Source organism: Zootoca vivipara, chromosome 5, assembly GCF_963506605.1.
Source record: "Zootoca vivipara chromosome 5, rZooViv1.1, whole genome shotgun sequence".
NCBI classification, from domain to species: domain Eukaryota; kingdom Metazoa; phylum Chordata; class Lepidosauria; order Squamata; family Lacertidae; genus Zootoca; species Zootoca vivipara.
The window spans coordinates 96,175,410-96,202,838 of record NC_083280.1 but is presented as its reverse complement, the minus strand read 5'-3'; the positions used below and the strand labels follow the sequence as shown (position 1 = coordinate 96,202,838).

The window sequence follows — 27,429 nt, the reverse complement described above, 5'->3', positions numbered from 1 at the left end:
TTAGTTTCATGGGTCAGTAGGTTACAAGTCAAGATACGCTTGGCTTCTCTGCTTTCCTTTCCTTTCTTCCTTAAGGAATGGTTGCTAATCCTCCTCCCTTGTCTTTTCACTTTTCTTGCAGTCGTTGCGACCGCTTGCCTTGTCACGAAAATATGGAATGCCAGAGCCTGCCCCTGAGAATAACTTCTTATCACCTCTTTTTTCCTACCAACACTCAAGTTCCCATTGATATTTTCCGCATGGGCCCCAGCAGTGCTGTCCCGGGGGATAAAATTCAGCTCTCCATCATCAGCGGGAATGAGGAGGGCTTTTTCACTACAAAAAAAGTGAGCAGCCGCAGCCACAGCCACGTAGTGTCCATGCAGAAGCAGATCACAGAGCCCAGAGACCTCCTCCTGACGATTCAGATGCAGCAATTCCGCCACGGAACCGTCAGCACCTTCATAGCCAAGCTGTTTATCTTTGTCTCTGCACAGCTTTGATTCCTCGCATGCCGCTGGCACCCACTGCAGTTTCTCTCTCCCCACCTCCCTTTCTCTCTCTCTTTGACTGTGGTTCCCTTCTTACCATTTTAAAAAATAAAGTTTGAGTGGTAAATCGCTTCCTGCATGCTGTGCATTTGCATTTTATTTGTCACCGCTCATTTTGCCGTAGCATTTTTAACATTCCTCTTTTCCTGTTTACTTCTCATTTAGATGAGCTCTGCATATGTCAGCTTTTGCTGACAGATGCTGAAGACAGGGCTAGGCAACAAGCAGTTAGGGTGGCATCAGGGGTGGGGGTGGGGGTGGGGCTCAGATCCTGTGTGCCCAACTGCCTGCATATCCCCTTTTATTGGGGCACTTTCGCTGCATTCTGCTGTAACATTCTGCTGCACTCTGCTGCTCCAGAGAAGCGGACATGGAGCAATGGATTCAAACTTCAAGAAAGAAGATTCTAACAGCCAAGCCACAGGCAAAGAGCTATTTCATTCTTCTCCACCAGCAGCGTAGCCTGGTTTTCTGGCACATGTGGTGCACATGTGTGCCAGGGGGGCAGAGCAGAGCAGGGCAGGGCAGGGTGTGTGTGTGAATGGAGTCCACCACACTGGGCGAGGCAAAGCGAGGGCGAAACTGGGATTGAAGGGTGCATGACTGTTGCATCCTTCTCACACTGCCCTACCAGCTCTTTGGGAGGCTGGGATCGCAGCCATTCAGATCAGATTCCATCCTTGCAAAGTGCCACAGGGCTGGCAGGGTGGCAAGAGGAGCCAAATGCACAGTGCCCCCTTAAAGAAGTGCCTGGGGCCATTGCCCTGGCAGCTCTCGTGCCCCCCCCCCCCACTTTGCCCCTGTTCTCCAGGCACCCATGGGAAAAGCAACCATTCTCTCTTGTATTGAACCACTTCAGCACCAACCAAGACATCGGCAAAGAGCTCTTAGCCACACTGTTCCTCAGCCAGTTTCCCAAGACACAGGCAAAGGAGAATGAGTAGCTAAGGCATGGTGTGCTCTCTCTCTCTCTCTCTCTCTCTCTCTCTCTCTCTCTCTCTCTCTCTCTCTGTGTGTGTGTGTGTGTGTGTGTGTGTGTGTGTGTGTAAACCTTACGAGTGTCTCATCCTGGGTGGGAGGATGTCAGTTGGCAAATCCAGTATTGCTGACCTTTCAGTCTTTACTAAGTTGAAAATGAGTTGTTGACTTCGACTGTAAGGCAGGCCTGGAGAAGTTCAGAAGTGTGTGTCGTTTCTAGATTGAGTGGACTTGTTTTCACAGAAAGATTCAAGTGTGGGAACTACTGTATAGTTAAAATGCCGTAGGGCAACCCAGAGTTCATCATGGCACATATAGGAGTGTTAAAGGCTTCCATGGACTTTTGCCCTGTATGAAGTAACTGGGCTTTCTCTGTTGCCCCAGTCACACTCTTGGGGGCAGCTGATGAGCCTGATCTGGACAAGAGACTATTAGGGTGCTGGGTGACTCTCCCAAAGTAGTCAAAATCTGTTCCTGAATTATTTTAGGTCCCCTTTAAATCCTATGGCTGACTTTGCCTAAGGTGAAATGCTAAAATCTGATTGGAATCCACCTTCAACAGAACATATCATTTCCTCTTTATAATGACCACAACATAAGGGGAAAACTATGCAGAAGCTTTGTTGGAATCAAAGTGGTTCGTGCAGGGCACAGGTGTGATGGAGAACTTTCCTGAATATTCTGGACATTTCTTAAGAAGAGAACTTTTGTGCCAGCTTTTTATCATTTATGCATAGTGTCTAACTTACTGGCAATTCTTGGACCTCTTGCACACCTGGCTATGCCCCATCAAATGTAACCATTCACCTAGCAAGTGCTTCAAAGCATGTCTAATGAGTTGGCACTGTTCTATTTATGTCTGCACCCAAATCCATTAATGTTTTAGGACTTGTTGTAGTAGTATTTGCATGGCATTCTGTTAAGGAGGTTTGATGTACAGAGCACAAGTTCTTGGCACATTCTTAAAGGGGGATGTTTTCAATATTTCCACAGGCTAAATCCTACAAAATTATGTGCACTATAGTCAGGATACCCCATGTGCCAAAGAAATCAAAGCTATATAGTGAGAGAGAACATCATGCAGTTCAATGACATATACTCTTTGAATGGGGTAAACTGGATTGCAGTTTTTGAGTTTTCACCATTCTGCCCTTAAAACCTTTCAGTTATAAACGCTATTGTTAAACAATACCCATCCTGTATGTATCTCCAGGCTGCTTTGACTGAGCCATGTAGATCAAGGTTACCCGTTTCCCGGTGACAGTCCCCAGATTTACAAATCAATCCCCTGCCAAAACTGAAGTTGAAAAGTGTCCCCAGATTCATTGGAAAAAATCTGGTAACCTTAATGTAGCTAAATTCAAACACTTCTGTTACTTGGGCCAAATCAGGACCATACATTAAACTGGACATCTTCAGTGTGGACCAAGAGGACTACTTCGGCCCAAGTTCAGCAGAAAGGTTCTATCAAGTGTCCTAAAAAGTATTGAAAATATAACAGAATGAAGTCTATAAAGTGCATCCACAGTTCAGAGGAGAGCAGACTATACTATAGGCACTCAGCTGCTTGTGTCTGCAGTCACGACCACTTCGCAAGTGCTACATAATGTTTAAAGGTAAAGGTAAAGGGACCCCTGACCATTAGGTCCAGTCATGACCGACTCTGGGGTTGCGCGCTCATCTCGCATTATTGGCCGAGGGAGCCGGTGTATAGCTTCCAGGTCATGTGGCCAGCATGACAAAGCCGCTTCTGGCAAACCAGAGCAGCACATGGAAACGCCGTTTACCTTCCCGCTGTAACGGTTCCTATTTATCTACTTGCATTTTGACGTGCTTTCGAACTGCTAGGTTGGCAGGATCTGGGACCAAGCAACGGGAGCTCACCCCGTCACAGGGATTCGAACCGCTGACCTTCTGATCAGCAAGCCCTAGGCTCAGTGGTTTAACCACATCGCCACCTGGGTCCCACTGATAATGTTTATTCTCCACTTAATCCTTCAGTGTGGCAGCACCTCCACTTTGAAACTCTCTGCCAATTGATGTTAAGCAGGTGCCTTCATTGTATTTTTTCCCTAGCACCTGGCAGATTTTTTTTTGGCAAGTCTACCCAGAATGCAAATTTGACATGTATTTTAATGTGTAATTTTATTTCATAATTCTATATTTTGAAATATTTTAGGTCAACTTGTTTTCAGGATATGAGTTGACTGATAATTTTTACGCATATTTCATGTAAACCGCTTAGAGGTTTGGATGATTAAGTAGCATATAAATCCTGTTAAATAAATATTACATGTTTATGTGCATCACAGAGACTCTGCCCTCTAATCCCGTGAGCAGCCAGAAACATGCCAGGGAGGCAAACTGCTGCCTCAGCACTAGCCTGGCTGCTTCAGTTTCTGTTCTGTTCCAGCTCCCACTTTGCTGTGAATCATAGACAGGAGTTCTCTCAGGATTACAAGCCAAAGAGTTTGGGTGGGAGAAAAAAGAGGGCTTGCTTGGCCTCTCCCCAATGGCGGAGCTTCATGTTCCAGCACCCAGGGGGTGGGAGAGCAAGCGGGGTCGGATTGCGCTGCTGGAGGGGTGCGCTCCCCTCGCCCTCCTCTTCCTCTGCCAGTGCCTCCCCCCCCCGTCCTTCTTGTGTTGCTTCTGCTTCACTGTCGCTGCCTTTTGCTTCCCACCATATTTATGGGATTCCATGGGATGCCTATGTGGTATGATGCCAGATAATCCTCAGGCACATGGCTCCACATCTCACAAACTCTCAATATTCTCTCCCTTCCCCCCCCCTCTCACACACCCAAAATAATTCCTCTCCGCCTACTTTTTTAATTGTATGCATAATAAACATTTTTAGTGATTGCAATAAATGCATCTGCAAACATGTCTAGCATACTTGTCCGGCAGCCAGAAGTGGCCAAAGCTCATTGTGGACTGCACAGTCCTTTGCAAATACAGGCCCTTTAGCTCCAAGGACAATATGCGCCCATGGATATGTGGTTACAGGTTCATTGCACGGTCAACTGTACCGAGGCCTCAGCAAGCCAGTAGCAAAAAACTAAAGCTTAGATTGGCTTCAAAGTCTTTAAACGTAGCCTTATTTGAGCTACAAAATGAGGAATGCAAGATTTTGGCCCAGTGCCTTGCAAAATTCTGATGCATTCTAGTATATTATTGAGTGCCTGTATTAATCTATTTGCCTTTAAAAACACACTGCAGTCCAGATTAAATCATATCAGATGGATAATTCTATGTTGCATCTAACTGGAACATTTAAATAGATATAATTATATAGCACCATTGGGGGCCCTGTCTGGATGAGAATGAAAACATGATTCCTCGCTTGAAAGATTTAACAAATTCAATGGAAAAGATACTCCCCTCCCCCCCCAAAAAAAGTAGCAAGCAGAAGTTCAGAACAGGAAAGAAAAATATTGGAATGTGCCATGTTCCAAAACAGAAAATATTAAAATCAAGATTGAACCATCCTTTAGCGGAAGGACAAGGTCCATTTGTACATTGCTGGAGTAGAAGAGGCAGCTTATCTGCATAACTGGATCTCATCTTATCTGTAAGGAGGCGCCAAGTGGTTGAAGTGGTTCCTTATTATTTTAATTGTAAATTTGCAGTTGGTTTTTAAAATGCTTTCATTCCATATGCCACGTGGGGAAGGCAGCTTAGAAGTCTCTTAAGCAATCCACATGGGGAGAACTTTTTATCCTTCTCTAAAAATAGCAGGTAATCCAAGGAAGCTGAATATATAGGAAAAGTCAAGGCAAACAAGGGACCCAGGTGGCGCTGTGGTTAAACCACTGAGCCTAGGGCTTGCTGATCAGAAGGTCAGCGGTTCGAATCCCTGTGACGGGGTGAGCTCCCGTTGCTTGGTCCCAGCTCCTGCCAACCTAGCAGTTCGAAAGCACGTCAAAATGCAAGTAGATAAATAGGAACCGCTACAGCGGGAAGGTAAATGGCGTTTCCATGTGCTGCTCTGGTTCGCCAGAAGTGGCTTTGTCATGCTGGCCACATGACCTGGAAGCTGTACGCCGGCTCCCTCGGCCAATAATGCGAGATGAGCGCGCAACCCCAGAGTCGGTCACGACTGGACCTAATGGTCAGGGGTCCCTTTACCTTTACCTTTACCAAGGCAAACAAAGGGAGCCTCCCCCCCCCCAGTGCATGGACTGGAATATGCTGCCACAGATTTAAAAGGGAGGTAGACAGAACCATGGAGGAAAAGCCTATCTGTGGCTGCACTGGAGGCAGGATGCCTCCAATTGGTGTGGAACATGTGAGGACATTCAGGTACAGTGGTACCTCTAGTTATGAACTTAATTTGTTCCGGAGGTCCGTTCTTAACCTGAAACTGTTCTTAACTAGATACGTGCTTTCACTAATGGGGCCTCTTGCTGTTGCTGTGCTGTCCGTTCTCATCCTGGAGCAAAGTTCTCAACTCGAGGTAACCCTTCCAGGTTAGCGGAGTTTGTAACCCGAGGCATTTGTAACTCGAGGTGCCACTTTATTGCAAATGGGCTTTGCACAGGTATCTGGATTGACCACTGCGAGAACAGGATGCTGGACTAAATGGGCCATCGGCCTGATCTAGCAGCCAGGCTCTTATATTCTTACATGTTTATACCAGGCCTGGCCAGCCCAGAGGTTGAAGACTGCCTGCTATTTACAGGGGTTGATGTTGCCTAGCTTTTCCCCTTTCTGGTCCAAAAGGAAGGGCTAAAGTTAGCAGCCTCATACGCTATACTCTTTTACTAGGCTGGGCTATGGCTTCTCCACATGAGGCCCCCTCAACCCTGGTTTCTTCCACTTACTGATGCTGCATACCCTCCAAGATTCCTCAGATGAAAATAGGGACATTTCTCACTCCCCTGCACTGACCCTCCTCAACCCCCCCATTGTTTGTGCCCTCCCCCCGCAGAGCATTTCCACCACAGCTACACCAATGGGACACAGCGCACGCATCCTCCACCCCCCTGAGAAAACCCCTTAGTCCCAGTTTTATTTTATTCTTTGGTAAATTTACAAAAAGAAAAACACACACTAATAAATAAATTCTAGGTAGCAGCAGCATCTCCTCCTCCTCTCCGGCTTTCCAGCAGTCACTTTAAAATGGCTTTTGTAATTCCACAACACTTGGAGGGGAGGGTACAGCCATCTTCTATTTGTTTCTTGCAAACCCAGTTCAAGCTATACTGGATTTATTTATTTTTGGCGGCAAACTGGATTTGACTTGCTCAGATCTGAGCAAGTGTTGAACTGCAAAACTCGTTCAATATAGCAGAAAACCATTGGTGGTTTTGGGGGGTGGGAGTGGATGTGCCTTGAATTCAGTTTTAAAATTGTTCATGAGAATCCACCCTAAGTAGTTTTTCAGACAAATTGGCTTTAGTTTATGGATTAATAATGCTGGCAACATTTAAAAAAAGATCTGTTCTGATGGTGCAGGTGTGGGAATGGAAATTTAAATGAAATGGTTGCCTATTAGTCATGCAGCCAATTCATTCTCCTTGGCTCCCTGCTAATACTTGCTCAGTTGTTAATTTCTTACGCTACCTACAACATTAGCTGGAAAGAGTTCAACTTGTATACAAAGGAGTTAGATAAAATCGGCAGCTAAAACCCCAGAGCAACCTCAGAAGCACCCCCCTTCCCAGTCAAAGCACAATTTCATTTCACATGGTTTCCAACTCCAACCTTTCCCCCAAACTTTAGTTATGGATCCTTTGAAGAAATGATTGCTTCCTGCTGGTATTCAGCCATGACCATTTTTTTTAAGCCTCAATAAATAACAAAATGCTATCTTACTCTCATCTTGCCACTGGTCCAGGGATGATTGTTGCCAAGTCCAAAACACTGAAACCGTTCTGAGCAGAAAAAGTAGGGAAATGGTTTCAGTCTATTTTTGTTGTTGTTCCATAATTCGACAGTTCTATACATAGCTTTATTCTATTTATATTTTATAGTTCACCTTCTCCCAAGGGATCAGGGAGTTACGGTAGCATAAAGTATCAAAAGAGTTCCTAGTCCAAAAACTCATTACTTGAACATAGCAAAGCCCTCTCTCTTGGTCTTCACCAAACTGCAGGTCTTCATAAACTGTCCAGTCCGACTGGTAAAGGGTAAAGGTAAAGGGGCTCCTGACCATCAGGTCCAGTCGTGTCCGACTCTGGGGTTGTGGCGCTCATTTCGCTCTATAGGCCGAGGGAGCCGGCGTTTGTCCGCAGACAGCTTCCGGGTCATGTGGCCAGCATGACAAAGCTGCTTCTGGCGAACCAGAGCAGCGCACGGAAACGCCGTTTACCTTCCCGCCAGAGCGGTCCCTATTTATCTACTTGCACTTTGATGTGCTTTCGAACTGCTAGGTTGGCAGGAGCTGGGACCGAGCAACGGGAGCTCACCCCGTTGTGGGGATTCGAACTGCCGACCTTCTGATCGGCAAGCCCTAGGCTCTGTGGTTTAACCACAGCGCCAATGGGTAGTAATCCTCATTGAAATAGCTCAAATGATACTGCTTTTAAACAAATCTCCTCTCTTCCTTTGCCCATGTAGTCAAACTTTGGTGATGGGACTGTGCAATGCTGATGCTTCTGGGAACCCCCATACCATATTTCTGAATAGGCTTGAAGAAACAAAAAAAAGACACCCCTTGCCCTTTTCCTGTGATTTAGAATAATGCTGGAAAGCAAAAATGGTGGGGAATGTAGAATGAAATTCTGCTGATTCTGAAATATATTGTTGGAAGCAGATATGCCTGTGGCAGGAGCTGGGACCGAGCAACGGGAGCTCACCCCGTTGCAGGGATTCGAACTGCCGGCCTTCTGATCAGCAAGCCCTAGATTCTGTGGTTTAACCCACAGCGCCACCTGGGTCCCTAGTCCAACTGGTGGCAGTTGCCAACTTCAGATTTCAAAAATTCTGCCACTGGCAGGCTCCAATAGGCGTACGGGGAATAAAGAAAGCTTTGTGTCATCTCCCAGGGCTGGTGTTGCTGCTCTATATGGTGGACTCAGCCTGTGCTGGATTCTGGTGCATGGTGAAGAATCTGTCCAGAGCAATTTATTTAAACAATTTTTGTGACTTGTAGCTTTTCAGACCCAGTGGTAGTTGCATCTACCCAAGTTGCCTTTAGAATTAGTCCAGTGTAAGATGGGTGTCTGAAACATCGATCAGACCCCAGAGGCTAGGAAAAATACACATATGCATACTGTTTCACAGTAAGATCAGGATCAAAAATAAGAATTTCCATCTTCACTGCACTTTGCTTGTTTGATCCTTGCAATGCAACACAACTGAATTTATGCTCCATCTTTGTCTTTCCCTTCTCTCCCTCAGAGTCAGGCATGAGAAGACAGATACTGTTCGCTGCATTAAGTCCTGCCGACCGAATGACGTCAAGTGCATGTTGGATCCAGTTCACACCATTTCCCACACGGTCATTTCACTGCCCACATTCAGGGAATTCACGAGGCCTGAAGGTAAACACTTTCCCTCACTCTGTAGAAGTAGCCTATGGTATAAACATCCCAGACGCTCCACCTACAGAAAGAATTGCTACGAGCCGAATGCATAGCAAGGGTGAGAGTGGGTCTTGTCATCTGGGCAGCCCAGGACCTCCAGACCCATTGCTACATTTGCGCCCCAGAGAGGCCCCCCCCCAATGCCCATGATGCCAGAACGTAACACAGCAGTCATATAGCAAGGGGCATATGCCTAAATTGCTTCCTTATTTTACTTCAGGTATTAATATACAGTGGTACCTCGGTTTATGAACTCAATTGGTTCCGGAAGTCTGTTCATAAACTGAAGCGTTCATAAACTGAAGCAAACTTTCCCATTGAAAGTAATGGAAAGTGGATTAATCCATTCCAGACGGGTCCGCGGAGTACTCAACCTGAAGCGTACTTAACCCGAAGCGTGGGTGTAATTGGTTCCGGAAGTCTGTTCATAAACTGAAGCGTTCATAAACTGAAGCGAACTTTCCCATTGAAAGTAATGGAAAGTGAATTAATCCGTTCCAGAGGGTCCACGGCGTTCGTAAACCGAAAATTCATAAACTGAGGTGTTCGTAAACCGAGGTTCCACTGTACTTCTTTTCAGGCAGGCTTCAAAAAGCGATTTACACAATAATATTACAAAAATAAGTATCAATGAAATGGAAAAAAATTGTTGCATAAGTTGTCAAATAAATTTGAAAAGCCAATGAATAGGCTGTAATGGCTTTTTCTCCCCTCCCCTCGGGGCAAGATGGTTCTGCAGAGTTGCAGATGATGGGAGCGAGGGAATTAACTAACACACCTGTGCAGAATAAAAAAATTCCTTCCAGTAGCACCTTAGAGACCAACTAAGTTTGGTATGGCCAATGACAAACTTGGTCTCTAAGGTGCTACTGGAAGGAAAATTTTTTATTTTGTTTCGACGTCAGACCAACACGGCTACCTACGTGTAACTACACCTGTGCAGGTTCTAGGCTGCAGGATGAGGGCCTGCCATTCCAGGTTCTTGGTACTCCTGTTGCAGTATTAAGTCACTGGCAAATGCAACTCCCCCCCCCCGCCCCCCCCAGCAAGGCTTTTCCCTAAGTCTCATGAAGGATAAGACAACCTGAAGTATCATCTTGCTTTCTTATTTCTCTGCTTTAACTTTCCTGATTTGCAATTGCTGAATAGGTTGCACTGTACTGATTTAAACGTTTTTCTATTGCCATTTTTGGCTTACTTCCCATATCTTTCTCCATAGAGATTATTTTCCTTCGTGCCATCACGCCAGCATACCCAGGCAACCAGGCAGACATCATATTTGACATCACCGAAGGAAATCTACGGGATTCTTTTGACATCATCAAGCGCTACATGGATGGCATCACTGTGGGTGAGGAAAAAGTTCTCCTCTTATTATTGAACTCAAGGGAATAATCAGTAAACATTGGCTTATTTCATCATTTATTAATTTTTATTTATTATCACTATATACACCTAACCTTTAGGGTTACAAATCATACAAGGCATCTTACAAGCAAATTAAAGATATAAAAATGAAATCACAATATCAAATCAAATGCTACTTTTTGCCTCCCCTGTTTGAAAAACAGTGATATTTTTCTGCTCAGTGCCACCAAGTGAATGTATGGAGTGCACAGGAAAGTATTTTTATGCTGTATATATATGTGTGTGTATATATAATGTGTGTGTGTGTGTGTCTGTGTCTGTGTGTGTGCGCGCACACACACACACACCCCTACCTCTTAATTGTGTATACCACACTTCATCCATAGATCTCAGGGCGGTTCACAGCATAAAGATACAAGATAAAAACACAAAACAGACAATAAAGACAAGAACAAGAGTGAAACAGCAACCCTCCCTAAGCGGCTTCAATGCACATATCTACTGAATGTGACTATTCCTACGAACGTTGTCGCTGCTGCTGTTGTTATCTGGGCAGACCAGGCTGCTATTTTGTGCACATTGCAAGCGTTGGGCTAGGTATCTTGGTTATGGTCAGATAACAAGAGTCCTTCTGTATTTTTGCTTTGAACTTATATGGATATTAGTTTCTTAAATAAATATTGCTACCGTAGAAGCTGCACTGGGCTGAAATAGCAGCCACACATAAGATAGAGAGGCACCTTTTGTAGCTCAGCCTGAAGGTGGCGCTGTTGGCTTTACTGTCTTGTACAGTAGCAACTCAAATCCTTGTAACATAAATCTAGGTTTATTTCATAATTTATCGAGCAGAAATGTGAGGCTGCATACCAAGAGGCAACATGTTAATGCAGGCTTATAAGCTTCCAGGTCTTAAACAGAGTTTGTTGATGAAAACGACAGTTAAATAACTGGGGGGGGGTTGTTTTGTGTTCACGATGAAGATTATGTAAAAATGGTGGACGGGGTTGTTTGCTTTCCTTATTTATATGCCACTGGCCTGTTTGGTTTTTTGCTGTGATGGGTGGGAACCTTTATTGTATTGTGGTCGTTGGAAGGACTTGTGGGTGCTCCCGGAGAAGAAGGCATTTTTCTCTGTGACCTGAACATTCTCTGTCAGGCTTCCCTCCCTTCACCGAGAGAACCCACAAGCCCAGTGCCTTAGCTTTTCCCACAGAAGCGAATGGCAACCAGTCGCTTAAACAGGGTAAAAAAGGGCTCCACTCAGGATGCCAATCCCTATGCTTTGCCATCCCAAAGCTTTGGAAACCACGCCTGTGTTATCTGCATGGCTCCACCTTCAGTTCTGTTTGCAGAGCAGCTGGTGGCCCTCCAGGCTCAGGAATTGTAGCCCAACATCTGGAGGGGCACCAGGTTGGGCAACGCTGGGCTACAGCTCGAAACTTTTAGTCACTGTTTAAAAATTGCCCCACATTTCTGTCCAAAATTTGATATCCACTGTAGCTGACAACAAACGGAATAAAGCAGACAGAAAAACTATACAGTAGTAAGGATCATAGCCGTCAATTCCCAGATTGAAAAATAAGGGATCACCAGCGGTGCGGCACCGGAAGTCGCTTCTACGCATGCGTAGAAGCGACTTCCGGTGCTGGCGCTGCCCAATTTCAGGTGCCCAGACATGGGCAGAGTGGCACCCGAAATCAGTTCTGCGCATGTCCAGACATGCGCAGAAGGAGCCTCCATGGCCGGTAGGAGCTGCTTTCTAAATCCGGGGGATTCACGGGATTTTTTTCAATTCGGGATAACACCGGGAAATGAGTTTAAATACGGGGGTTTCCCGCGAAAAACGGGAGACTTGACAGCTATGGTAAGGATCAAAGGACCAAATTCTCCAAAACTCTCCTGAGCTGCCAGCCAGGAAAAGAAGCAAAGATGCCAATAGCTGTCCTCCTTCCCTGGGAAGCACAACAGAGGTGCAGCTAGAGACTGAAAAGGCACTTTCATGCATGGCTGTCTGGCAAATTTCAGTCAGCAGCAGGAGAAGATTATCAGATCTCTGATGTTGAGGGCAAGAGAAGCACCTGGGGCGGGAAGAGGCAGTCCTCGCATCTTGAGTAGTTCTTTTTATCTGCATTAACCACTATAAATGGCACCAAGGCACCTACACAAGTTGAAAATAATCAGCTTCTTCAGGTGACCTGTTTACAGAGCCTTTATCCTGATTTTATGCAGCAGTTATACAATGCCTGCTGTTTATTGAGCATCCATTCCAATTGGTTTGTTGGGAGAGTATACATTTCCCCATCAACCAATCATTTCCCCACACATTTTAATGCATTTCCTCCCCACTTTCCTAACTGTGAAAGGTGGTGGTTTAATCCACTTTAATTGCACAAACCGATATTTCCAGAATGCAATTGAATTCTTCCTGGAAAACAGTAACAACCTCCAGGGGACCCTTGTACTTAAGAGTTACTAAAAGCCAACAATAAAAAGCAGCAGCCCGTTGAGTGAAAAGTGCCCCACAAGCCAGATCAGTCCGCATGAAACATCCTTAGAACGCAAATGTCTTAGCCTGATGGCAAAATACCGGTTCTGTTCAAGGGCGGCTGCAGGGGAGCAGGAGAGATTGGTTTCCTTGGGGAGTGCATTCCACAATGTGGATGCCACTTTGAAGAATGGACACTCTGTGCCCTCGTCGTCGAGCTCCCCTTGTTGAAAGAGGGAAAACAAAGAGGAGCTTTGTGAGCACAGATGACTATCATACCATTGGTTTACAATACATACCGATATGTAAACAGACATTTCAGGTTCTGTCTCATTGCTTTTCTGCTGTATGAGGATCACTTTTTGGTACTTTTGCTTAAATGGCTCGATCACTCTGCCCTGACAAGCTCCCCTTCCAGCTGGGGTCGCCAGGTCTCCCAAGCTCTGATGGTTAAAGTTCTGGAGCCTAACTAGGGAAGAAGGGGTGCAGCACAGCAAATGGCCGGAGATATAATCTGTGGGATCAGAGGGCGAAACCCCACCACAATTAGGGGCTCAGAGCAGAGCCTGATGGAAATGAGGTAGTAGATAGGGAATGCCTATACAACTATGGCTGCCAATATTATCTGTCTGGGTCCCACCCCCACCCCCCACATATTCTAAGCTTTGGCACAGAAAACCGTTTCTGGGGCTAAGCCCTGGTGAATTTTGGCTGTGATTTATCTGTGCATCTATGATAATATGAAAAGCAAGGCTCTCAGGCTTAAAGCCAAGCCCTCCAACTTTAGCCTAGGCTGGTGATGGTCACAATATACATGCTGTACCAGGCTGGGAAGGAACCTAGACATGCAGGATTCTCCCACTAATTTCTTTTTAAAAAAATCATTTTTATTGAATTTTCCATTTTAACATTCCAATCAAATCACATCAAATAATCCACATTATACATATTCATATCAAATAGTCCAAATATTCTGCCAAATTATACTTTTGGTAGGACTCCCCATGCTTCGAAACTTTGGATGGCTCTAATCAACATCGTAATCAAACTGCATTTCATATCTTCCAATAGTTATTATTTCCCTTCCTCTTTCTGTCGTTATCCTTCATTCACAGCCTCTGAGTTTCCCCCACAAGCGAGTTAAGACAAACAATAATATGCTTCTGTGTGGATTTTATATCTTTGGTTCCCCAATTAGTTCACAGTATCTCATCACATGCTGGTATTCTGCCAAATCATTCCAAGGATCTTTTCACAACAAGCAGACGCGCCTGCTGTCTAATGCCATCTCGCACCGATGAATCTAGGCGTCTGCTCAATAATTTTCCGAACCTGTTGCATCAATATAGTTTTTCCGGGGGGGGGGGATTTACCACATTAGACTGGAGGTACAAATATTAAAACATATTAAGGGTTCCCCCCTGTAACTTTCACTTTTGCAACTCGGTTGGTTTCCAAGATGGCGAATTTCCAATTTCAGCTGTGTCATTGTTAATAAGATATGATTTCTGGGAATCCATCCAGGAGTTTTTTATCCCAAGTCCAGAAATTAAGAGAGATCTGTATCTGACTGTTGTTAGCAAAATAGAGAAGCCTTTGATCCTACTTCCAAGCGAGCCGCAAATCAAAGTCTTAATTATGTTTTATTTTCATTTCCACACAGTATATACTTTTAAAGCCATAATATTTCAGTGGATGTCAAAAATTCCAACTTTCCATTCTCACTTGCTATGAATATTAAAACGGTTCTTGGGGGGGGGGGCGTGTTGTTAGGTAGATAGTAAGGCACGATAATAAAGAAAGTCTCGGGCTCCCCCCATCAGTTCCGTTCACATACCACTCTGTCTCTGATGTTCCGGTAATTTTTCCTCGATTTTCTTTCCTCAGTGGCTGGGCTGTTTAGCAGATTAAATCCTCCCTCCTCGTACAAAGCATGTCCAAAACTTAAATCTAATTATTCATCTTAAGTAATGGAACTTGATGCGCTACGGGGATGGCGTCCAGGAGTGTGGCCATCCCGGGTGCTTTCCATCCAGTGCCGCCCGGCCCCTCCTTCCTTCTGAATTTGGGACCGGGTTGAGTGGACATCTGCGGACCTCTGCATCTTCCCTCCTCCGGGAAGAATTTGGGAGGCTGCTTTACTCCCATAACAGCCTCTAATTAGCCCTTGATAGTCAGAGCGATGGAATGTTCGGCCATCCTCCACCGCACCTCATGCGGAAGTCCGCTAATTTCTAAGCTTGGGTTCCGAGACCTGGCTGGTCCCTTTGCAAAAAGCCCCAAAGTTTAGCAGTTCATTCTGCAAGATATTCCTTGTAGCCTTAAATCACAGCTGAACTAGGGGAAAGGGTAAACAGAAGTAAAGCCTCAGCTTGTTCTCCTTAAGCCTTTTTACAGACTTTCTGCTACATACCTTTTTGTTTTGTTTAGCCCCCCCCCCCGCCCCGTACCTTTTAGCCAGCTGTCAGTGAAGAATTCATTTTCAGCTTGTACAAAAAGGTCCTATTAAAGCCTGGGGTATTAGAGAGCACTATGCAGCTTTTTTTCCTCTGCTCTGTGTTTGGGTTCTGTAATACCACCTGTGTTCAGGCAGGGCATTCAACTGCAGGATGTTTCCTCTCCTTTTCCTCCCCCCCCCCCCCGGCCCCAACCAGGCACTTACACATTTATGTTTGGTTAATGGGAAATGCAACTTTTGCCCTTGAACATTGCTGTTAATAGGAAACTTTTTTTCTGAAACCAACACCATCAGGATATTATGACATGGCTCACGTTCGAAGAATGGCCCTATAGCAGGCACATGGTTCAGTGGTCACAGGCTTTCAATCTACTTTCTGTCCGACGGCATTTAATTGTGGGTATTTAAAGTGTGGGTATTCCCAGGGAAAAGAGGTGGGGCAAAAGGAAAACCACTCCGTCCCATGCCTAGAAAGCACCAAATTGGAGCAAATGTCAGTTGAGGATTTCCACGGATTCCTGTTTGCTCTGATTCAGCTTTAAAGAGTGGGAAACTCTAGAGCTAAAAAAGGGGTGATTGGAAGCGGAGCTTTAACTAGCAGAGCATGCCTGGAAAGAGCAACGGTAAGTGTGACCAAGACCAAACTGCGGGCAAGACCTGCTTCGTTCTGTGGCATCGCCATTCTTAAGGCAACCCCAAATTAGCTGGAATGCTTAAAAGATTGTGCTGCCAAAGCAGCTGATCATGGAGACAACAGTAAGGAATAAGTATGAAAAGCAGCACAGAATAGGTGAAATCCCCAAATATATTTGAACTGCGTCATCTTGGAACAAAGGCAACTGTTATGTACTAAGCTTGGATCCTAGAGCAATAGGCAGGTAGGATCCTAGAATGCAACGACTGATTGGCCTGCAGGGAAAGACCAATCAGGCTCCAGGAGGGAAGCAGAATCAGCCAATCAGACGGGACTCCTCGTGTAAATAATGTATATAAAAGTCTGAGGTTTGGGGGGCATTTCATTCACTGTTTTACAAGCTGCAATAAAGAGCATGAAGTCACTACAGGACTTCCAGTATATTTCAGCAACATAAGCTTCACTTTCAGTGCATAAGATGCTGCTCATCTGAGCTTTTTAAAATGTAAGTAGTGGGGACCCATGATTTTCAACAGAACCACAGTTCGTGGAGGTTAAATAGGGTTAAATACCAACTTTCTCTGCAATGTATCTTGGTTTTATCACCTCCCCCCCAACCTACATTTAAAAGGGTTAAAGATGATGTAGAAGCCCCCTTCCCCAGTCTAATTCTTGGAATTTGGTCAGGGATTAGAATGCACAGCAGCTGAAAAGGCTTTGTTCTTCAGAAATTCTGCTTAAAATAGCAATTGGGCTCTCATCTCTAGGTTAATGATGGATGGATTGTGCAATGGCTTCCAGGCCCAATCCTCTGGATTAGCCCATTATTTTCCTTGGTAAATTGAATCACACAGATGTGGCATGGTGTGTGCCATGGTATGGCTTATAGCCAAGAAATGGCCAAGGAGTGGCGCTTGCCACAGCCTTGGTGACATGACCATGCTATTCAGTTATGAACAGGATCCTGCTCTCTCCACCCTCTCTCCACCCCTCCGCTCCCTCTCTTTGTGTCTACCCTGAAACTAGAATTTGGGGCTACCCAGCTATATTGATTGGCAGTGGAATTAGGTAAAAATAAGCACTTCTTTACACAATGCATGATTAGTAAGATGTGGCAGTGATGATGAGATTCTTTAAAAAGGATAGGTCTATCAATTGATATTAGTTATGATAGATGGAACCTCCATGTTCAGAGGTAGTATAGCTGAACAGTGGCGAAGCTGCATGTTCCGCTACTGGGGAAGGAGAGCAGGCAAGGGCATGGCTGGTGCTCCTCAGGGAGTGTGGCGCACATCCCAGGGGCATGGTACGCTGCCTGCGAGGGGGTTTGTGCAGCATGTATCCAGGGGGGCCGCCATGATGGCACCCTACCGGAATAGTGGTGCCAGGGGCGGTCTGCTCCCTCCGCACCCCCGTTCCTCCACCAGTGTAGCTGAATACACTGTCAAAAAGACATGGGTGTTACCTTTATGCCTTTCCTGTAAACTTCCAAAATAGTCAACCTGACCACAATTCAAAAAATATCACTGGACTAGATGGGCCTTTGGCCAATCTAGCAGTTTTTATGTTCCCATGTACTGTACCAAAGCTGAAGTGACGTTAAATAATCTGCTGCAAGGCTGCGTCCCCATAATTATTTGCAAATTAGTAAATTTGTTAGTCTTTAAGGTGCCACAAGATTCTTTGCAATATGTGCAGTGTGGTTTGAACTCTCCAAAGTACTAGACCAAGTTCTAAATATCGACGGGCCATATTCAGCCAGGGGGTAATGTTCCATCAGCGCAAGGATTTTTCTTGTACTGTGTAATTTTCTCCCTCTCCCCGAGTGCCCCCTTTAGTCTTGGGGTTCCCCTCACCCTCCAGAGCAGATTTAGAGATGGCGTGGGGGGGGGCAAGAGGAGGGGAAGTCCTGTTGCACTAGTGGGAATCCTTGCACTGGCTTCCACTAGCGTTATGAATACGGCCCAACACATTTTTATTAAGTATGTCCCAATTAGAAGAAGTAGAGGAGTTTGGATTTGATATCCCGCTTTATCACAACCCGAAGGAGTCTCAAAGCGGCTAACATTCTCCTTTCCCTTCCTCCCCCACAACAAACACTCTGTGAGGTGGGTGGGGCTGAGAGACTTCAGAGAAGTGTGACTAGCCCAAGGTCACCCAGCAGCTGCATGTGGAGGAGCAGAGACGCGAACCTGGTTCCCCAGATTATGAGTCTACCGCTCTTAACCACGACACCAAACTAACCAAAGCAAAATATTTCACGGTATGGTGAAAAAAATTAGTAAATCCAGAAAGTTGAGTGAGACATGAATACAAACACAAATGCAACATTGTGTTGTCCCATCTAATTGACATGGACTGTGAGTCCACTTTTCACAAGAAGGAAACAGGGGTCTGCAACATCAACTGATGCAATTGGCCGGTAACATTTGGCCTTTTGGTTGGCCAGTCTTTCCATAAGAGGTCCCTGGCTCCTGCTTTTGTATAGTTCAAGTGATCTGCTTACTTCACTTCAGATCTAATGGCCTCGGGGATCCTGTGCTGGGTTCCAGGTCTAGATTCTGAGATGATGCTCTGCAGCTCTGCATATTGCCAGCTCAGGAGTATTTGGGAGGAACGAGTTAAACAACAGAATGGCTCGTTTAAGTTTAAGATGCAAGGTTATTAGCAAACTGGCTAAGTGATACAAAATACAAGCAGAAACCAGACATGAAGGTGAACTGCCTGAGGGGCTGACATATTTTGAAGGCGGGCAAGAGGGAGGGAAATGTAATTATATCTTACAGCAACATATAAATGAGCCAAAAGAATACCTTCAGCATCTGTCTGCAGTACCAGAAATCCAGATGAGGAGAAGATTGAGAAGACAAACAGTGCTAAGTTTAAAACCAGTACCTTCCTGGCACTTGCAATGAGTAATGTTTACTACTCATATTATAGAGGGGATTTTCTCCTGAACGGATGAATCTTATTGTGGTGTTTATGATAGTAGTACCAACAGCACAGCAGTTTTTCCCAAGAGCTTCTCGGCACCATCTAGACCAGGCTTCCCCAAACTGCGGCCCTCCAGATGTTTTGGCCTACAACTCCCATGATCCCTAGCTAACAGGACCAGTGGTCAGCGAAGATGGGAATTGTAGTCCAAAACATCTGGAGGGCCGAAGTTTGGGGGTGCCTGATCTAGACATTCATTCTCTAATTCTTAACTACAGCCCTGTGAGGCCTAGAGCATGGCATGAATTTACGTAGCAGAGTTGAGCATCATGCGGCAATGAAGCAGGCCTGCATCTTCTCCAGCATTTCCTGCACCACTATCCACTTGCCTGCACATGAAAACCCGAGAGATAAGAGTGTAGTACAGTGGTACCTCGGTTTATGAACACAGGACAGTTGAGGGGTATGTAATACAACCTCACACAACACAGTAATCAAAGGCATAAAGTAATCAGTGTTGCAATTGTCTCAATAGGACAGGGGTGTGGAAGCAGATTGTCTCCCCTATCTTTGTGGGTCAAAACTGAGAGAAGGGCAGGGTTATCCAACTATCAGTCACCTGATGGTGATGTCTGGTGACCCTTTTCCACCTGCATGGTTTGAAATCAAACTATGTGGGGAATTGTGCAGCTTGCAAAGTGCTCTGAAAGGATTCCTCAAGAACCAAGTGACAGCTGATACTTGGGTCTTGTGGAGCACTTTGAAAGTCAGCTGGGGTGTGGTATGGGCCAAATGAAAAGGCCATTAGGCCAGAGGTTCTCCACCCCTTCAGCAGGGCCACTCTATGATCTGAAAGCATGTGCAAATAAATAGGTCTTTAGCTGTCACTTGAATGAAAATCAGTTTAGGGCCACCAGATCTGTACAGGGAGGGAATTCTGCAGGGCTCCCCTACAGATCTGAGAACCTGGGTTGACAGGTGTGAGAGACTCCACCACATAAAATACTTTGGGTCTAAGCTCTTCAGGTCAGTATGTCAGTACCAGTACCTTGAATTGGGCCTTGATAAAGAGACCCATCTTGTCACTGGAAGTCCATGTGGCCTCACTGGGAAGTCCATGTGGCCCATGCACAGTTTCAGGTTTAGATGGAGATAACTTGGCTACAGTAATCCAGCCTCTGATAACTTCCTGGTTGTATTGCTGAGATGCACTCTACATCGGACTTCCCTTGAAGACTACTTGCTACAAGGACACTGCCCATTTGCTGCTTGGGGCAGCAAGGTGGCGTTGTATGACCCTAATTGGCAGAATTCCCTGGTCCTGAATGGGATAACTGTGCCCCTGAAGGACCAGGTACACAGCCTAGGAGTCATTTTGGACTCACAGCTGTCTATGGAGGCGCAGGTCTATTCTGTGTCCAGGGCAGCTGTTTATCAGCTCCATCTGTTACATAGGCTGAGACCCTACCTGCCCGCCAGAGTGGTGCATGCTCTAGTTATCTCCCGCTTGGACTACTGCATTGCGCTCTATAAGGTGACCCGGAAACTACAACTAATCCAGAATGTAGCAGCTAGACTGGTGACTGGGAGTGGCTGCCGAGACCACATAACACCGGTCCTGAAATACCTACATTGGTTCCCAGTACATTTCCGGGCACAATTCAAAGTGTTGGTGCTGACCTTTAAAGCTCTAAATGGCCTCCGTCCAGTATACCTGAAGGAGTGTCTCCACCCCCATCGTTCTGCCCCGACACTGAGGTCCAGTGCCGAGGCCTTCTGGCGGTTCCCTCGCTATGAGAAGCTAAGTTACAGGGAACCAGGCAGAGGGCCTTCTCGGTAGTGGCACCCACCCTGTGGAATGCCCTCCCACCAGAGGTCAAAGAGAACAACAATTACCAGACCTTTAGAAGGCATCTCAAGGCAGCCCTGTTGAGGGAAGCTTTTAATGTTTGATGGATTTCTGTATTTTAATATTTTGTTGGAAGCCGCCCAGAGTGGCTGGGGGAACCTGGTCAGATGGGCGGGGTATAAATAATAATAATAATAATAATAATAATAATAATAATATATTATTATTATTATTATTATTATTATTATTATTATTATTATTATTATTATATGCAGAGTGGGAAAGAAATTGTCTGGATTAAATGATTGCATCCTATGGATTCATGTGTTATAGGTTAGAAGATTATGGCAAAAAGAGAACGTGCTTCCCTAGCCAGGGCTGTATTCCAGGGAGATTCCCTAACCCTCCACCCCCATCTCAGTTCCTGCCAATGCAAGTCAATTTTATAAGGGAGGGGAATCCGTCCAAGGAAATGAATCTCATGTGTAACATTTTAGGGAGTGGGGGAAAAGGATGCTTAAAAAGAGGGGTGTGTTTATGGAATATGGCAAGCAAAATGAATGCGGTGAAAAGTCTATTTCTCAACATGCTGAAGATATTAGTCAGTATTTAAGTAGGACAAAACTCTAAGGTCATCACGGCATTCAGAAAAAAGGGTGCTGACAGCTGGCATAAGCAAACGTTTATCTCTCCCATCAGATCCTAAGCCAATGTGTTCTTAGGGAATTGGTAGGAGACTCCTTCTGGAATGCCATACATGCTGCTGAGCTCTCCACTTTTGAAACATGACCTCAACTAAGATCTCAATGGGACACATATCAAATAATCCTTCCTTAAACTGTATGTTTCCTTCCAAATTAAATGCCACTGTTGGACTCTAATAACTGAAGGAAGCAATTCTATACCAAAATGTTCAGCTCAGCAGGGGTTTTGCATGTGTGACCCTTTCGTTATTCTTTATTTTGCACTTTCAGAAACCGTCAGTGTAGGAGACAGTTAGCCATGTGTTCTCTTCATGGCAGAGGGCAGCAAACTGCAGGGAGAGAAGTAGAGGATGCTGTGAGGCAACCACAGGCCAGAGCCCAGAGTATTGGGGGGTTTTCATAGCAGAAAGCAGTTTGAAAGGCAGAATATATGCAACTATATATAAAATAGCCACACAACAATATATATGATCGGCCAACAATAAATATCCACTGGGCAGCTTACAAAAATTATTATTATTATTATTATTATTATTATTATTATTATTATTAAAATCACAAACAATAAGAAAGCACCTGCAACCCCCTGTTCATACTGTGTAAACATAGCTTCTGGTAAATGGATTTTGTGGTGTTTTTCTTTTCTTAAATTGTTTCAAAACCCTGCAAAATCTGTTTATCCCAACTTTGCAATGAAAGGAACATTGGTGTTCATCGTGGTAATCAAAGGTTCTCTGAAGCTACAGTCTTTCCCCAAGTTTTGTTGCTTGTTTCCATTGTGAGCAGTATTTTTTCTACAGAGAAAAGCACCAGGGTGGCCTATCCTGTTTTGGCACCTGAGATCAAATGGCAAGGTGCCCCTTCCAGGTTCTGGAAGTAGGGCTCCCTCCCTTGCGGCGGGGGGGGGGGGGAGGCACCCAAGCCACTAACAGAGAAGTGAGATGTGAGAAAAGACTGCAGCAGCAAGATCTTGTGCAGAGTCCTGTTCTCACAAGAGCTCTGTAAGATCTCACGAGATCTTGCAGGGCTCTCGCAAGATTTTGCCAGAACCTGCTGTTGTTTCTCCAGTGATGGCAGATGGGGGGGGGCGGGGGGAGTGCTGCTCAGTTGAGATTCTGCTGGATGAGGCTGGTGCTTCAGTCTGCCTCGTGGGAGGGCTGGCCTTGAAAAGCACAAACCTTGAAATGTGCAACAAGCAGGTGAGGTAACTGCTTTCCCACTTCAGTATCTCTCTATGAATAAATGGTGAAAACTTCTTTTAAAGGGCAGATGTTAAGAGTTGAGTACCATTAATGCATCTTTCGACAGGGACCCAGGTGGCGCTGTGAGTTAAACTACAGAGTCTAGGGCTTGCTGATCAGAAGGTCGGCGGTTCGAATCCCTGCGACGGGGTGAGCTCCTGTTGTTCGGTCCCTGTTCTTGCCAACCTAGCAGTTTGAAAGGACGTCAAAGTGCAAGTAGATAAATAGGGACCGCTCTGGCAGGAAGGTAAACAGCGTTTCCGTGCGCTGCTCTGGTTCTCCAGAAGCAGCTTTGTCATGCTGGCCACATGACCTGGAAGCTGTCTGCGGACAAACGCCGGCTCCCTTGGCCTATAGAGCGAGATGAGCGCCGCAACCCCAGAGTCGGACACGACTGGACCTGATGGTCAGGGGCCCCTTTACCTAATGCATCTTTCACATTCACTACAGTTTTCATAAAATACGTTTAATGATTTATTGTTAGCTAGAAATGCCATCCAAGTTTGAGAAAGTGACATACTCTGGAGCTAAGAGGGAAATGGTTTGGGGGCGTTCCCCACCCCCACCCCCAGTTTGGCCCGAGAAAAAGAAAAAAGAGGCTGTGCTGTGATCTGGCTGCTGCAGCTGCAGCACCCCTGGCTGGTATTGCTTTCTTTAGGAAGCTGTTAAAGGGATTAGGAGCGACACTATCTGCTCAAAGGAGGGTCGGCTTCTCTACTGTGTTGTGCTTTTGCATTGTAAATAAAGTACATATTACAAGCAAACAAAAACCTTCTGCTACACTGTCCGTGGGACTTTTCATCACTTGTGGTAGTGGAGAGCAAATTTGAACTTTTTTTCTTTTTGTATAAGGAAGAAAACAAAGCCCATTAGCTTGTTTAAGAAAAAGAAACAGTGTCTTTAACACTTTCTCTAAACCTCACTTTTGTGTTGAGCCTCCATGAGGCAGACATGTTTCTGGATTTGGTTAATTTGGTTATTCTGAAACACCATGTATGTAGTATATAAAGGGGAAAATTTTAAATGTTCATACTTTTTCATTGTTCTTTTCATTATTTACATATTGATTTACTGCATGGCACTTTACAAAGCAACAAAAACAAAGTGAAGTACAAAAAAGGCCTCTGCCCTGATTAGCCTACCAGGGCCGGCCCTACGGCAAGGCTGGATGGCGCAGGGCACCAGGGTGCCGGGCCGCCAGGGGGGGGCGCCGTGTAGCTGAGCCTGCGGCAGCCGCGCTGTACCCGCTGGACAGTCGCGCTGCGAAATGGGGTGGGGGGGGCGCCGGAGGGATCTTCGTACCACGGCGCCAGGGCGCCAGATATGCTTAAGACGGCCCTGTAGCCTACAGTCAAAAGTGAGCCACCAGGAGAGACAACAAGGAGAGTCAGGAAAGGACCTAGCCATGCTCTTAGGAAGGGTCCCTGCTTCTTCTTTTTTAAAAATTTTTTTTTATTGATTTTAGTATAAACAAAGACAAAACACAACATGATATATATATTCCATCCCTCCATCCTCCCTCCCCCCACCAGTCCACTTCTGCCACCAGTAGGACCCGTAGGCATTGGGAGTCAAAGGTGGTCCATTTTAGGGCTGAGTTTGTCCTCCCCCCTCCTCCCCCCCTAGCCCCCCCCTGCCACCAGGAGTAGTAGTAAGGTTTGGATTTCCCCCAGCTGCTCCTTCAAAACACACATATAAAACAAACAAATAAATTTTTCAAATCTTATTTCTTAACATTGTATTTGTGACTTCCTCAAATCTCTTCTTCCTGGTTTTCTTAGTATCTTAATATAATTATGGCAGATTTTCTAATCTTAACTCAAAATCTTTTCCTTCAAATATTCACTTTATCCTCCTCCGCTCGCCCTGCGGATCCCCCCCCCCTCCGCGATGCCAGGGACCTCGGAGCTCGAGGTCCCTGCGTCCTCTCACCGGCGCTGCAGACCGGAAGTCTGGAAGGGTCCCTGCTTCTGCAGCTACACCTATTTCGGCTTTATTCAGCTGGAGATGAGGACCAGCAAAGCTCACCCAAAGGCACCATGGAAGAAGAAGGTTTTAGCCTGGGGTGTGAAGGAGGAGAAGCCACCTCACAGGGGTTCTCAGAGGCATTATGGCTCTTTGTTTGCAGCTCTTCTATAATTCTGTGACCAGGGCATGCATGACTATGGCCTGTTGCACAGCCTGGGAGATAGGCTGGAAGCTTGTGACACTCAGCCACAGAATGGAATAGCCACAATCCCCTGCGGGAAATGACCTGACCAGAAGGACAAAGGTCATTACTCATTATGGCAGAGCTGAGCCTAGTTATATTTGTGGCACTACTCTTATTTTTAATTCTTCTTCTTCTTCCTCCTCAACCCATAGGTGTGGTTCGCCAGGTGAAACCCATCATTGGCCCTTTCCATGCCACCTTGAAGCTGGAGATGAACTACGTCATTGGAGGGGTCGTCTCCCACCGCAACGTTGTCAACGTGCACATCTTTGTTTCAGAGTACTGGTTCTGATTCACCTTGCCACCTGGGTGGAAGCAGGAGAGCTTCCAAGTGAAACTCTGCCACAAACTCATAGAAAAGTTATGCACACCTTTTGGGGCGGGGAGGGGCGAGATGGGGGTTGGGGTTGGGAGCGAGACCAAATAGCTTTCTTTTCAAGTAACATTTCTGGTTTATAGTTTCAATAAAGGACCAATAGCAAACTATCTAAAATAGAAGTAGGATGGAGCAATAACCTTTGTGCCTGATCTAGCTGGATTGTATATACAAATAAATAGTCTGTCCGGCTCCCTGTCCTTTTATGGGGTTTTAAATTCTGTTTTGTTGAGGTCTTTTAGGCAGGGGGCTGCATGCAAGATTTTGCAGGATCAGAGCCTTGCCTGCCCTCACCCTTCCTACTTCCACCTTCTTGAATGTCTTGCCTGGCTATCAAATTAATTTTTTCATTGTAAAAATTCAGAAATCACCTCTGATGAATTTGCGGCATAACCAGGCCTTTTTTTCAGCTCAGTTCCAGCACCTCTCAGGTCGGCACCAATGCCATTATAAGAGAAAAAGGGAGGCGTTTTTGATGAGTTCCCGCACCTCTTCTTTTAAGAAAACAGCACTGGGCATAACTGACCTCGAAAATGACCCCTCTGCCACACATATTCCACATACATTCTCTTGCAATGAGTGGGGCGGGTGGATGGAGTTCTCTGGTGCTTCAAAATAGGTGTGTATTTTGGAGGGTTTTTTTTATCTGAAAGTTTCATTAAAAGGCATTAGGATCAGGTCGGCCCCAATTAAAGTAAATGGTAGAAAAATTAAACACTGTATATGCCCAAGGTATTGAGGGGCTAAATGACCCCAGTATTGGGGAAAATGTCACTTAACATTTGGTACCTGATGTGAAAAATCAGCCGCTAAGAGAAGGATGTGCTCATGATTCATTGTCCTGGATCTAAAGTCAAAATGGCACTGTGGGTTTCCCCCCAAACAACAACCTCTCATGTCACAATGCAGTCTGCTTTTTAAACAGAGGAAAGTTTGAAAGGAGTCTGTGATATGGCAGGAGAGCCTGCTTCTTAAAGCAAAAAAAGCAATCATCTTTTTTGAGCTTGCAGGCCTTTTCTCCATCTTCTTTTAGATGTGCATCCTGAAGGTTTAGAACTGAAGGGGGGAAATGCGTGAATTCGGTACTCCTTAATCTGCAAGACCCCCAAAGGCGTTAACAACTCAAGGCATTGCAGAACCCAGATACTACCCCACAGTTACACCTCTTAGGTTAGAAAAGGAGAGGGCCCTTCCAGAGTGGGGGGCCCTGACAGCTGTCCAGGGATGGCAGGTCCTGACTCCCATCCTGTAGACTATACTACTTTTAGTGGCTTTTGAGATCCCCATTTCTTTGGTGACAAACTAGAATGAAATCAACAGTGCAGTGGAACCAATAAATGCTAAACCTTTATGCCATGATCCAGCAACAGAGATATGTACATAGAAACAGTACGTACCTATTGTGGATACAGACTAGATTGGGATCGGTGTTTTGGAAGCTAAAAATATTTTTTCAAATTAGTCATGGTGAAGGGCCCAATCCAGTTGCAGTGATGGGCTGCAGAACAGCTGGTGGCTCCAGATGTGGATGGACATTACGGTACACTGAAGCACATCCCACTGAGTCCTCCCACTAGGGCTCTCAGGTGAGCATTGATTTAGGCCACCATTATGCTCACAATCGTGTATGAGGCTTCTTATGTATTATACTGAAGTATGACCCAATAATGTAATGAAACTCAATAAATGAGTGTTGTTTGTAGCTACAGTTTCTCTCAGCCATGTATCATTTTTAGGAAAATAAACTTTTTCTTTTTTAACAGTTGTTCATCCATGTTTCCTTAATTTTAACAATATAACTGAATATTCACAATGTGCATCATACGGAATAAGCACTCAAGAGATAAGGTGTGTGTGTGTGTGTGTGTGTGTGAGAGAGAGAGAGAGAGAGAGAGAGAGAGAGAGAGAGAGAGAGAGAGACATAGAACTGAGGGAGAGAATTAAAATGGAAGTTAATGTTAAGAATCATTAGTGGAACCTCTGAATATTGTCATCCATCCATGGTCTATTGGTCTGACCAGGTAGACGTGGAGCAGTAGGTGCAAAGCAGTGTTTCTCAAACTTGGGCCCTCAGCTGTTGTTAGACCACAAATCCCATCATCCAGTAGTCTGGAGTTCAGCGACTGAGGAG

At 45.4% G+C, this 27,429-nt stretch overlaps 1 protein-coding gene across 2 annotated transcripts in view; it reads left to right on the top strand.

The window, feature by feature from the left end:
* The window catches only part of FBLN1 (fibulin 1), a 65,714-nt gene extending 38,654 nt beyond the window's left edge, over window positions 1-27,060 (top strand). Inside the window, exons 15-17 of one of the 2 annotated variants that reach the window (XM_035137885.2) lie at window positions 8,853-8,995; window positions 10,257-10,388; window positions 25,075-27,060. In XM_035137885.2, the coding sequence (XP_034993776.2) occupies window positions 8,853-8,995; window positions 10,257-10,388; window positions 25,075-25,214 (415 nt within the window). In that variant the 3' untranslated portion in view covers window positions 25,215-27,060. Of the gene's footprint in view, window positions 1-121; window positions 759-8,852; window positions 8,996-10,256; window positions 10,389-25,074 lie in introns of those variants that run through there. The other variant, XM_035137886.2, reaches the window with a different exon arrangement.
* Window positions 27,061-27,429: the final 369 nt, after the last annotated feature.